This window comes from Nannospalax galili, unplaced genomic scaffold (assembly GCF_000622305.1).
Source record: "Nannospalax galili isolate Female #2095 unplaced genomic scaffold, S.galili_v1.0 scaffold960, whole genome shotgun sequence".
In the NCBI taxonomy this organism is placed as follows: Eukaryota; Metazoa; Chordata; class Mammalia; order Rodentia; family Spalacidae; genus Nannospalax; species Nannospalax galili.
Window position 1 is genome coordinate 1,325,278 of NW_008348313.1, and position 14,316 is coordinate 1,339,593.

The window sequence follows — 14,316 nt, forward strand, 5'->3', positions numbered from 1 at the left end:
CAAAGTTTAAAGGGGCCAATATAATTTCTAAGAGTCCATATGTATAGCTAAAGGCTACATAACAAGCAACAATGCCAGATGGGTGATACCTTCTTTTTAGTTGTTGGCCAGGGTGGCCCAAGGGACTCCCAGATAGTAACCCAGCATAGAACTGGGAAAATGAACAGCAGATCCCAATCTTATCTAAAGGAATATTGACAACTGATTGCTGCTGGATGAGGAACAGCTGACCTTCCTAAAGCAAAGACCTCTAGATAGGCTGACTAGATTCACCAGATGGACAAGTAGTGGGGAATGGCTGGGGGTGCCGACAACACAGTGGACAGTAGCAGGGATGACAGATTATAAGGGCTCTGGGGGGGAAGGAGGCTATGGGAGAGTGCCATCTGGGAAGTGGGTGTATAGATGAATAAGATGGTTTGGGATGTTCTGTGTGATACACACACACACACACACACACAAATTCAACAATTTTTTTAAAATGAATTATTTTTGAGGAGGAAGCATAAAAATTTATGTCACGTTAATTAGTAGAGGTGATAAACATTATCATTGAAATCTACCCAATGACCTTATAGACATATACAGGCGCCAAGGATCCAAGTGCAACTGATTATGACTAGTAATAATCAGATACATACAGATGAGAGACACATGTGCTAACATCTCAGTGTTATTCGCAAAAACAATGAGTCTTTCTGTCTTACAGGGCTTATACTGAATTCAATATTGTATAACTGTATTAATTCAACAGCAAACCTAAGAATTTTATAGGCACTTTTGAAATAGATGTATCTTTGTTCTGGAAACTTATTATGTTAAAGCTGTAATGAAATGCTTCTTCTAAAAGAATAAAAATAAATAAAATTTTTAAAAAGACCAAAAAATAAAAATAAAAATAAAAGGGGCTGGGGAGATGGCTCAGTGGTTAAGAGCACTGACTGCTCTTGCAGAGGACCTGGGTTCAATTCCCAGCACCCACATGGTGGCTACAAACCGTCCTTAACTCCAGTTCCAGGGGAATCCGAAGCCCTCTTCTGACCTCCATGGCATTGCACAACATGGGTGCACTCACATACATGCAGGCAATACACACATACATATAAAATAAAAATAATAAAATAAATAAGAATTAAAAAAATCAATAAAATAACATGAGAGAACTTTAAATGTTCTCATTACAAAGAAATGCTCATAGCCAGGCATGGTGGCACACGCCTTTAATCCCAACACTTGGAAGGCAGAGGCAGGTGGATCTGTGTGAGTTCAAGGCCAACCAGGTCTACATATCCAGTTCCAAGTCATCTGGGTCTACAGGGAGACCCTGTCTCAAAAAAAAAACCAAACAAGAAAAGATTATCTCTGGGGTGATAGTGTGATCACAGTGTGCCCTATATTATGTGGGGTTAGTATGTGTCTCAAAAAAACTAAAATTAATCCTGTGGACATTTTCAATTTAAAAAAATCAAGCTCTATCCTTATGGGGCGTGCTGGGCGCCAGGTGTGGGGTGTGCGGGTATCTGCTCCTGCGCTGCTTCCCTGCGTCTTCCGTGGCTCTCTGTTGCTGGGGCTTTGCCCAGCCGAGTCCCGCCCTAATTTCACCAGTACACTTTCCTCAAGATGCAAAATCCACCGGCCGCTGGATCACGCGGGAGAGTGTGAGGGCGGCTAAAGCTGGGATCTGTGAGTCAGTGATGGAAAGACAGCTCTTCCCGGGAAGGCTGGATCGTAGGCAGTGAGACAAGACTCAGCTCAGTCAGACTCAGTGTTACAGCTCTTTATTCAATGGCTCTGCGTGGCTCCAAGCCTCAGTGTCCCAGAGTGATCCAGCTCCTTCAATTATTGAGGGGAATCAGGGAACTTTATACCATGGGGGTAGTGGTAAAAGCTTCAGCTGATAGGCGCTTTGGGGATGCCTCATTTGCGTGTGGAAATGGGCTCCCGCCAGGCTGCCAAACTGCTTGAAAATCACACAGGAAAGCTTAATAGTTACAGAGCCGGAGGCTACATTCCTGTGGCTGCTACTTCACAAAGGAGTCAGGAAAAATGCCGGGAAGGCACCCTGTTGCGAAAGGAGTCTCTGCATATGGCTCCGAGCTCGTGAGCTATCCGGACATGAAGAAACTTCTACTTTACACAACAGAGGTCCCCAACATATCCTGAGACCACAGGGAGCTTAGGTCTTCCCAGTACACAGAGATGGCTATGTTTGGAAGTCCAGAGCTAAGGAGGAGCCATACGGGAAGTGGACTTTCACAGAAGGTTCTGGGCAGAGGGAAGTGATACCACATGCTTAGCATCTCTGTTAACACCTTAGCTCTTGGGTGGAGGTCGGCCACCTGTTTGAAAGTTGGCATTGGCATTGCAGTCTGTTCTCAGCAATGAGGAAACAGAGGATGATGAAGTGGGGCAGCGGTATCAGTACATACAGAATCTGTGCAGAGAGCATGACATGTCAGGCTGCATGCTAGCAGAGACCACCGTTCACAGAGCTCAAGGCAGGCTGGACATGAGGCGTGAGAAGTCTGCTTTCTGTCCTGGCCCGGAGCTAGAGGAGTCATTGGCCAGGAGGGAGCAATGAGGGCAGCATCTGAGAACATCCGGACCAAGCAGAGCTTACCTTCCCGATGGACTTGATCCCGTTGATCATGAAAGCACAGACCAGACACCAGGACAGAAAGAGGGGCATGACCAGACTGACAACTGGTGACCCTCCATCCTCAATTCCATCTGAGGCTTTCAAGGTCTGCTGGTACATTGAAGGTGTTGCCAGCTCACACAGGGGATCCGAGGGGACATGGCTTTGGACAGGTCTGCTAGACACAGCCTCCTGCCCTCTTCATCCCTTCTGCTACCTCTGCTCCTTCCCCACCTTCCTCTTCCTGACCCTTCCTGCTCTTTTCTCCTCTTCCCATCCCTTTACTCCTCCATCTCCCCTTCCTCACCAAAGTCACTGGAATTCCTCAGTGAGGGGCATTTCTCCCAGGGAACAATGAAGTGGAACATGTAGCTCATGTAGAAGATTCAGGAGTTCAGCACACTCAAATATGTGCTGATGATGGAGCTCACCTGGGGACCAGGGGAGAGTTGTCTGGGGAGTAAGAGCAGAGACAGAGAAGGACGGGGTCTGGAGAAGGAGTGAAGGACTAAGGAGGCTGGTCCATGGAAAGGAGGTCATTGGATCTACCCTAAAATGGAGGGCGGGTGGAGAATAGGTGTACAGGCAGGTTTCTGAAGCCTGGGCCTCCTCACCATGAAGATGCTGTACCCTATTCCACCAACTCGGGGGACCAGGGTCTTCCACACATTTATGCCAGCCTGCTGCGCCCTCTGACCGATGGCCAGCTGGAGGAAGATTAGCAGAATGCGATAAAGAGCAGCATGAGGAGGTCCACGATGAAGAAGCCGCCTGGCCTGTGGAGAGAAGGCGGCTCTGAGAGCCACAGCCCAGCACCTGCATGTCCTCACAGGCCCAGAAAGATGTTCACCAATGGCATCCTCCTTCAGGCCACAGTCTCACCTGCTCCACACCCTCACAGCCTGAGCTCCTAACTCCCTGAAGATCAGATGTCTAGTTTCTGCAGCACCCTCCCCAGGACCCAGGGCCGCAGGACTTAGGTGCAGCGTCTCCCACCCCCAGGCTCAGGCATGTGGCTCCTGCCCGACTCCGGCATCCTCACCGCTCAGAGACATCAGCTTTAAATCCAGGAGAGGCCCCACCCCTGCCGTCCCTCTTGGATCCATGTGTCTTGGTCCCCAGACTTACAGCCTCCTTTGTAAATCCACAGTATGACAAAGCACCAGAGGCTAGATGGAAACATCAAGCAGCTCATCTGGGCCAGGATGTACTCAAGCTTGCTGGACCAGAGTGGACCGGGACAAATATTTCACTGTCTTTTCAACTTTCCCACCACTTCCGAGGGTTTCTGTTTCAGGACTGTCATAGTTGAAAACTCCCTAGTTTTCAAGGGCTTTGGTTGTTGAACACCTCAGGCCCGAGCCTTCAAAGCATGGGTCTCCCAGGCCTGAGCCTTTGCGACTCAGGTCTCTGAAGCCTGGACCTCTCTAGCTCAGGCTGATGCTGGCGAGGTTGTTAGGGCCCTGTGATCCCAATCCTGGAGGTCTGGCCCCAGATCTGAAGGCCTTGTCTCAGTGGAGAAGGTTTTCTCCACGTCTGAAGCCTCTGTCCAGGAAATCTCTGGATGCAGATTCCTTGCAGGGGCTTGGACTTCAGTATGGGGGAGAGGATCTTCCTCTTCCTCAACAGACCTTAAAACCAAGTCACAGATTTTAGGTGAAATCTAGTGAGGGCATTAGACAAGGACTCACTGAGTTCCAAACTGCCTTAAAGCAGGTTGTCATTTCTATACCAGCTATTCACGGACATCCAACATGCACAGGAGCTGGGGAGATGGCTCAGCAGTTAAGACTGCTTATTGCTCTTCCAGAGGACCCACATTTGGTTCTTAGCGTCCACATTGGGTGGCTCACAACTGCCTGAACTCCAGCTCCAGGAAATCTGACTCCTTCTTCTTACCTCTGAGGGTACCCACACATGAGGCAGACACTCACACAGGCATACACAAGACAAGAATAAAAGTAAAAATAAATCTTTTTTTTTTTTTTTGTCTTTTTGAAGCAGGGTCTCCCTGTAGCCCCAGCTGTCCTGGAACTCACCATGTAGACCAGGCTGGCCTTGAACTCACAGAGATCTTCCTGCCTCTGCCTCCCGAGTGCTGGGACTACAGACGTGTGCCACCATGCCCGGCTTCAATCTTTTTATTTATTATTTTTATTTTATGTGATGAGCATATTGCCTGCATGTAAGTGCACCATGTCATACGATGCCCAGGGAGACCAGAAGAGGGCATCAGATCCCCAGGAACAGGAGTTATGGGCAGTTGTTAGCACAGGAGTTATGGGCAGTTGTTAGCACAGGAGTTATGGGCAGTTGTTAGCCATGTGGGTGCTGTGGACCAAACCCCGGTGTTCTCAACCATGGAGCCATCTCTCCAGTCCTAAAAATGAATCTTAAAACATACATACACCCTACACATTTATGACACACCTCACACATGCATACAAACTATGTCCTTACACAACACATACCACACAACCCTACTCCTACACCACACACACACACACACACACACACACACACACACGCACACACACACCTTACACGATTTTTACTTCTCTGAAGTGTTTTAATACAAGGAACGGGGGTCTGGACACCAAAGCTAACCAGCAGGCAGAACTTCTGGGAACAGAGACAACACTCCCGTCAAAGCTGACCGTGGTGGCTTCCATCAGTAACCTCAGAAGCTAAGGCAGGACTGCCATGAATTGACGCTATCCTGGGTGACAGTGATACGAGAGGCAGACTTCCCAGAGTGGGTGGCATACTTAGCGGGCTTATGCTTGGTGTTCTGAGGCAGGGCTCATTCTGCAGCCCAGACTGGCCGGGAACCCGTGATGGTCCTGCCTCTGCCACCTGAGGATAACTGCTTTGCTCTGTGAACAGATGTGTAATGTGTAAACACCATCTCTATTTACACGCAGCCTTGGGAGGTGCCCACCCTGCCCACTGTCTCAGCTGGCAGTGGCCTCTGCCCACCCTCTTGCTCTCCCTCCCAGTGTCTCTCATCTCTGCCTCCTGTTCTATCCCCAGCCCAAGGACAATGCTGCACCTCATATCTGGGGCCACTTTCCTCTGGTCTCCCTATGATCCCGCCACTCTGACCTTTGTTGGCTCAAACTGCTCCATGAGACAAGAGGCAAAGAGTATGCTGAAAGAAAAGAAAGTCTGTAAAAGAGGAAGAGCAGTGGGAAGAAGCCCCGACTCAAGCATCACCAGGGGCTGGCGAGGTGGCTCAGTCAGTAGTGTGCTTGCCCCTCAAGCATGAGGACCTGAGTTCAATCCCCAGGACCCACATATGGCCGGCATGGGTGGGCTCACACCTATCATCTCAGCACTAGGGAGATGGAGACAAGGACAGCCTAGCCCACTCGGCCAGCCCCAGGCTAGTGAGACCCTGTCTCCTAAAACAAAATGGATGGTTCCTGAGGAGTGACACCTGAGGTTGACATCTGGCCTCCACACATGCATACACATGTACACCTGCACACATGTTGTGCACAACACATGTACACACATGAATACACACATACAAAATCATCAATAGTTGCTAATGCAAGACAGTGAAAAGTTTGACAAAGACAAAATAACTACACAGTATTATAAAACATAGCTCAAGCCAGACAACTGTACTATGCAGTGCTGTGTCACCCTATGTCACCATAAGCATGTGATGACCAATGAGTGACATCATGTTCTGGCATGCTACACTAATCACACCATCCCAAAATGAGGAAATATCAGGTAACCCCAAATTTAGGGATATTGTATAAAATAACCAGCTTGAACTTGTTAAAAATGTCAAAGCAGGGCCAGCAAGAAGGCTCAGCAGGTAGAGGTACTTGCTGCCAAGCCTGAGGACCTGAATTCAGTCCCTGGGACCCACATAGTGGAAGGAGAGAACCCAGCGGTTGTCCTCTGTAGCCCGAAAATGATTTATTCCTCCTGGACTTCCTCTGAAGAGCCATGGGCGAGCACAGGGCACCCTGGGAAGAAGGGTGGAGCCTAGTGTGGTGGGAGATTGGAATGAAAGGAGGATTTGGTGCCATTCTGGGAAGCAAGGAACAGGGAGCAGGTGAGCCAGCCTGCCCTGGACCCCGTGGGGTGCCAGGGGACCTCGAGAGGACCCAGTGGACCCCTCACAGAACTCTGTGGGGTGAGTGGACATATGAGTGGGGATGCAAGATGAGGCAGACCATGGGTAAAAGTGATCCAGAATGGCAGGCTGAGCCTCGCAGAGCTGGGTGCCAGGTGTCAGGTGTTCGTTTCTTTGTAAGTCGATCCCTCCCTCCAAAGGTATAAACTATGCAAAATTCAGATAAAGATGTGTTATGTGGTTTGTCTATCCACGCCAGGAACAGGGACCCTAAGAGAACTCGGGCGACAAATTGACGTAGCCGGCAGGACAGCGCTGAAGACAACAAACCATGGGAGTTTGGGAAAAGCAAGGGAGTTGATGGTGGCTGATGTGGACCTCATAGTGGATTATAAACTATGTAACTAAAAAGGGGCCAGTCACGCAGATGCGTGGGCCACAGCTGTGTTGTAAATCTGGCGAAATAGCCCAGTTATGGGTACATGATTTGTTAAAGGTCATAAAAAGGGCTAGAAAAACTTGTACAGGCCTGGGACACAAGCAGAGAATCCAGAGACAGGGTGTGGTCCCTTCACATAATGAAAGCTGTGCCCTAGGCAGGGGAAGCTGCAAAGGCCAAGGAGGTGCTGGGAGACCAGCTGCAGAGCTGGAGAGAGAGAAAGGACATTTTAACTTGTGTTAGGTCCAAGGACTCTGGAAAAAGGCAGATAATAATGAAAAAGGAAACAACCTAAAAATAAAAGTAGCTAAAGCTGCCCCTCAGATTCAACCTTTGACACAGAAAGGAAAAACAGCTGACAGTACTGTAGCTAGGAAATACTCCACACTGGAACTGTTAAAACTAGGAAAAACATACACCCAAGCAATCAAAGAGCCCCTCGCCATGTGGCTTGTGAGGGTGTGGGACATGGGAGCAAATAACATCAGTCTAAGTCCTTCATAAGCTTCACAGCTGAGTTATATAACTACCTATCCATCCTTGCAATATAGGCTGTTCAATCTAGGCCAGTGCAGGGGGTATCAGTCCTTAATGGGATGGCTGATGGAAGTCATTAAAGATACATGGTCATCACCAAGGGAAACTCTCATAATTAACAAAGGCTGGAGACTATAAAGGAGGGACAGGCATTACTGAGAGAACTAGGTATGAGAAAAGCAATATATGATGCCCAGTTCACTGGGCCAGATAAGACTGTGTTCACCAGAGATATAAAGGAAAGTTTAATTCAACTGGGACATCAAGAATGCTATAGGACTTTAATGGTTTTGCTGTCCCTTTAACGGGACAGGGTCTTTGTAAAGTGAGAGAGGTTTTAGCAGATCTAAGTGACTCTGCTACACGTGTAAAACAGGTCTGTAGAATAACAGAACATCCTACAAGGGATATAAAAAAGACCAGACAGAAGAAATGGTCCTTTAGGGTTGCTTGAAGACAATGGTTGCAAGACTTATGTTGAGCCCAAATTCCCAAAGAAAAAATTGATAGAAAACCAAATTCAGTACTAAGGAGTTTCTGGAAGGCTTTAAAACCAGAACAACAGTTTAAAAATGGCATTCAAAGGATAAAAACTGTCCAAGGGGTGGTTAAGGATCCCCAAAGATTGAATAAGGTGCATTTCTCTCCTGATAAAGGTTATACTAGGGGTAGAGGCAGTTTTTCCCACCAAGGCCTCCCTCAGCAGCCAGGTATGGTCAATGGAGAGATGACAGATATGGCTACAGCCAGGAGCTGCCTGAATGCAAGATGAGGCAGACTGTGGGCAAAAGCAATCTGGAATGGTGGGCCGAGCCATGCAGAGCTGGGCGTCAGGTGTCAGGTGTTTGTTTCTTTGTACCCCAAAGGTATAAACTATGCAAAATTCAGATAAAGATGTGTCATGTGGTTTGTCTACATGCATTGGGAGCAGGGACCCTAAGAGAACTCGGGCGACATCCTCTGACCTCCACACAAGTGCTTACATACACAAAACAAGTGTCATGAAAAATGTCAAATGTCAAATAATGACTGCCAAGGAGTATAGAAGTGTTATATATCTCAAATTATAACTTTAAGTCAGAAGTTATGTCAAAATTAGAAAGCTGGAAAAAATTATAAGTGCTGGTCACACATACCACTCACCACCAAAACAAAGGTTAGGCGCCTTCTAGGAAAAATGGCTACAAGATGCTGAAACTTATAAATGCCTAAGAAAAACTAAATGACTTTAAAATAGCAAAAGCATGGAGAGGGGGATGGAGAGATGGCCAGTGGTTAAGAGAACTTGCTGCTCTTGCATAGGACCTGGGTTCAGTTCCCAGCACCCACGTCAGTTACAACCACTTGTAACTCCAGCTCCAGGGCATCCACTGCCCTCTTCTGGCTTTGATGGACACTGCACTAACATTCACATATCCCTTCACACACACACACACAATTAAAATTAATCTTTTTTAAAAAGATTTTAAAAGTCTTTTTAAGGGCTGGGAGTGGTGGCGCACGCCTTTATTCCCAGCACTTGGGAGGCAGAGGCAGGTGGATCTCTGTGAGTTCAAGGCCAGCCTGGTCTACATAGTGAGTTCCAGGACAGCTTGGGCTACAGGAAGACCCTGTCTCAAAAAGACAAAAAAAAAATGCCCCCTCCAGAAGGGGCAGCAGGTGCAAGGACACAGACAGCCTGAATGTGTCAGGAACCCCTGCTGGCCTCAGTCCTGAGGTTTTTGTTTTGTTTTGTTCTTTTTTTCTTTTTATTTTATGTGTATGTGGGTATTGCCTGCATGTAGGTAAGTGTACCCATGCTGTGCAAGACCCATGGAGGTCAGAAGAGGCTGTCAGATCCCCTGGGACTGGAGTTACAGACAGTTGTTAGCCATGTGGTGCTGGGATTCGAACCTGGGTCTTCTGCAAGAACAACCAGTGCTCTTAACCACTAAGCCATCTCTCCAGCCCCTAAAAGATCTTTTAAATCTCTTTTTAAAGCTGACTTCCCTCCCCAGAGCGCTGCTTCTTTCCACCTTACTGGTTCAGCTCCTGTAAGTGACCTTTGATCCACCTGGAGTGCCGGTGCCAGCCGGCCAAGATGGACAGTACCTGAAAGGAGGAGTGAGGATTGAAAGAAAAAAACAAGAGACAGAAAAGATACTTGGGAGGACTGTCAGTAGAGACTGCAGCCCCGGTTTATTTTAGCCCCGCCTTTTTATACAGAAGAACATCAGAGATAGCTACTGTTTGCTTAACTCAATTAATTTCCCACCTGTTTTTCCCACCTGTATCTGAGGGTCAAGGAGTGATCAAATACTTGTTGTGAACTCCACCATATAAACACACTCCTCCTGACTTGGCAGATTAGGTGCTGGTGTGCAAAACACTCTAAACAAGCAAGCCTGCCACAGCTTGATGTACATAATGGATTAATAGCTCCCAACATCTCCCCCTTTTTTATTTTTTATAACCCCAGATTATGCTATATCTAGGACAGAAGGACTGTGCCTGTCTTAGGTTGTCTTCTGCTAGAGCAAATCCTTACCCGTCATCGGCACACAGCTTCCATCAGCTATGCCATCTCAGGTTGACTTTCTTCCAGAAGATCTTACCTATCTTTGACTACTGGCCTCTGTTAGGGGAGGATGCACAATCTCATATCATGCACAGCAGCCTTGACTTGCCATAGGATTTCATAAATAACTTTACTCCCACCAGATGAAATCAAAGACATAGGAGGAAAAGTATGCCAGTCCTGTTAAACCACTCACAATGGAAGTGATAGAGGACCACGATGGTAAGGCGGCTCTCAACTTTTTTAGAATATCTGCCACTGCTTACAGGGTGGAAATGCTTATGGAGAAAATTTTCCCTCTATAATCTCTTGGCAGTAGCACTTTGGCATTGGTACAGCATCCACCTCGCCCCACAAGCACATGGTCATCTACTTGTACACACTCAGACATTATCATTTTTAACAAAACAAATAGAAGCAGGCTGAACAATTAACCAGAGTCATTCACAGTCACTACTATCTCTTTTTCTTCCTGTGGGGACTCAGGTTTGCTTTGCTTAGCGGAGGACCTGCTTGCTTCAGGGCAGAGGGTCTGATCAGTGACAGAGTCATAAATTCTGGGACCTGTGTCTTCCCAACAGGACATTTAGCTGGTTAGTTGGTGCCAGAAGGATTCTTAAACTTTTACTCAAGGTTATCAATGCCCATCCAGTAATTTATTGGCCACAATGTTTTCTTTCTTAGAGCTAAGAGCATGGTGAACTTTTAGCTTTCAGCACAGGAGTAAACCTTTAACCTGGCCTAATCTCTTAGGGATAGCTGAGTTATTTGTTCAGGACAAGGAGATGAACTAAGGGTTGTTGACCAAGACGCTTTCCCACAGAGCAGGGAGCCTGCACTTTTATGACTGGGCCACTTCCTCCTGCCAGCCTAATAGTGTTCTGCAAGGCAGGGATTATCAGAGCCACTGTTTTCAGTGCCCCTCCCTTTAGCAGAGAATGCAGCCTGGACCTATAAGTTTTAGGCTCACCTCACCCTAGGGCCTGGCATCCTGGTTTCCTACATCTCCTCCCTTTTTGTTTTTTAAAAGTAAGAAGGAGGTGGTCACAGAGGCCACAGTATTATTAATCGGAATTACAATACAGTGCATAGCTATTGGAGCTCCCATAAGAAGTATGCCAATCAATATTGGGCCCAAGAATGGAGTAAGCCATTGGAGCCATTTTGGCCAAGGTATAGAAAATTTAGACATCCTATCAATTTCCTTTTGTAAATCATTAATCTGTTGGTCTATAGTATGTGAAAAATCAGACAAATTAAAACAACACATTCCTGGAAATTGTTCACATCCCATGTGATTTTTTTTTATGCAGCTATAACTTTCAGTATCTTCTAAGGTCAGTGCTTCTTTAAAAATACTGAAATCATGCTGTTTTTTTAGGCTCTGGTCAGTAGCATTTTTCCAACCTAAAAATCCTCCATCCATTTGGCTGTATATCCTCTGTCCATCCTTTTCCAATATGATGGGTCCAGGTGGCCATGCACAGTTTTGTGTAATACACTCAAGTACTAATCTTGATCCTAAAATTGGTACACCATTAACATTAGTATTGATGACACACATTTTAGCTTTTACACTATTCATAGTCAGTATAGCTAGAACACAGACAAGAAGATCTTCAGGTTTAGAGATATCTTGGCCCTGGCATTGTCCCAACTCCTGGGCATCGTTCATCAGGTTCTTAATCATTCCCCAGGTCACAGGAGGCTGCGTCTTCTTCTGGCGGGGTCTCCTTTTCCCTTCCCCAGGGTCAGTGAAGCCATCTTTGCTGTGGGGGCTTCGGTTGAGTGGTCTGACATATCTGAGTGGCACCCATCGGGGGGAGGATTCATTTTCTGGAAAGACACAAGCATATCCTCATCCCATTGTTAGTAGAGGTGCTGGAGTTTTGCTCCACAGTCCTGACTCAGGGTCCCTACAAAGCACTTGCGGCAGGGGCTGTGGGACAGTCAGACCCTGCCAGTGCTTGGCCATTGGAGAAATTCCTTGATCATTTAGTGTAAAAAAATTTAAAGTTAGTAGAGACCTGTGTAATAAGAAATGAGGATTCTGTACTGTTATCCCAGGTATAGGTGATTCCCCGGTTTTTATTTTAGTTATTTGATCTTTGAGGCATTTGTGTTGTCTCTCTATTATTGCTTGTCCTGTGGGGTTGTAAGGAATGCCAGTGGTATGTGAAATACCCCAAGTTTGGCAGAATTGTTGAAAAATTTTACTAGTATAGGAGGACCCATTATCTGTTTTTATTTGATGAGGTTTTCCTAAAATTGAAAATGTTTAAATAAGATTTTTAATTACATCTTTTGATTTTTCTCCTCTATGAGCTGTGGCACTTAAAGCCAAGGAATAAGTATCTACTGTACAGTGGACATATTTAAGTTTTCCAAATTCAGTTATATGAGTTATATCAGTTTGCCAGATCATATGAGGCCATAGGCCATGAGGATTGACTCCAGTCATGGGACCTAAAGGAAAAAGTGGAGCACACTGAGGACACTGTTTAACTATAATTTTAGCTTGATCCTTAGTAAGGCAGGGATATAAAGCTTTTAACATTTTTGCTGGCTGATGAAGGAGTTGGTGACTGCATAAAGGAGTCATAACATTTACATGTTTAGTTAGGTTATCTGTTTGTTGATTTAAGGAAGCTAATGGACCAGGAAGTCCAGTATGGGAGCATATATGAGTCACAAAAAATGAGTGTTCTCTTTGGCGAATTTTAGTCCTCAGAGATAAGAATAACATCCCAATAGGTTCTCCTGGTTTATGCTGTAAAAATGCTGTTTCTAGTTTTAGGAGTGCCTGGGCAGCATATTCCAAATCTGTGTAGATATTTAAAGGTTGAGGAAAAAGCATGAAGCTCTGGAGGATAGCATAAAGTTCTGAATACTGGGCAGAAGCAGCAACAGGCATTTCCCAAGTACGAGAAACATTTTGTTTTGTTTGAAGTTGGTATAAAATAGCTGCGGCCTTTCCATTGTTCGTCCCATCTGTAAACAGGATGTCTGCCCTGGGAGAGGAGAGTGTGAAGCAATAGTGGGAAAGATAAACTTATTAATTTGAAATAATTTTTAAAGTTTTCAGGATGGATAATGAATGCCAATATCTCCAGTATAGTTTGCAAAGGCAAGTTGCCATGAAGGGGAAATTGAAGCTATATAATCAATTTCTTTCCAAGTAAGGGGTAGAATTACTTTATCAGGGTCTTTCCCAAAAAACATGAAGAGTCTGTAAATGGGCTCTCTGAATTAAAAGAATTATCATAGAATAATAAGGTGTTATTTTTTTATTAAGATGATGGGGGAGGTGAATAAATTCTAATGGACAATTTGGCTCTTGAAATATAATAGCTAATGGTTGTTCTATATTTGGAATTATGAGAATCTGAATATCGTTTTGAGGATTAACTCATTTAGCCCCTGGGAGAGGAGAGTGTGAAGCAATAATGGGAAAGATAAACTTACTAATTTGAATAATTTTAAAAGTTTCCAGGATGGATAATGAATGCCAATATCTCCGGCATAGTTTGCAAAGGCAAGTTGCCATGAAGGGGAAATTGAAGCTACATAATCAATTTCTTTCCAAGTAAGGGGTAGAATTATTTTATCAGGGTCTTTCCCAAAAACATGAAGAGTCCATAAACGGGCTTTCTGAATTAAAAGAATTATCATAGAATAATAAGGTGTTATTTTTTTTATTAAGATGATGGGGGAGGTGAATAAATTCTAATGGACAATTGGGCTCTTGAAATATAATAGCTAATGGTTGTTCTACATTTGGAATTATAAGAATCTGAATATCTTTTTGAGGATTAACTCTATTTACTCTTATTTGATGAAGGGCTTTATTTACGTGTTAAGGCTTGTTTAGCATCTGTACTTAAATGTCTAAGAGTTAGGATCTGAGTCCCCTTCTAATAGATGGAAAAGAGGACTTAATTGTATGGTAGTAAGATGAAGAGAAGGCCTACACCAGTTTAAGTGTCCCATAAACTGTTGTAATTGATTTAAAGTACAAGGATCTGGCAAGTCTAATTTTGGGGTGGTAG

The 14,316-nt window shown here is 45.3% G+C and overlaps 1 protein-coding gene across 1 annotated transcript in view; it reads right to left on the minus strand.

Annotated features, from left to right (window-relative positions):
- The window catches only part of Slc6a16 (solute carrier family 6 member 16), a 44,716-nt gene that overhangs the window by 20,250 nt on the left and 10,150 nt on the right, over positions 1-14,316 (minus strand). The window contains 6 exon segments of the mRNA XM_029569391.1: positions 2,340-2,434; positions 2,621-2,788; positions 2,947-3,069; positions 3,253-3,368; positions 3,371-3,409; positions 3,767-4,269. Coding sequence (XP_029425251.1) covers positions 2,340-2,434; positions 2,621-2,788; positions 2,947-3,069; positions 3,253-3,368; positions 3,371-3,409; positions 3,767-4,269 — 1,044 coding nt within the window.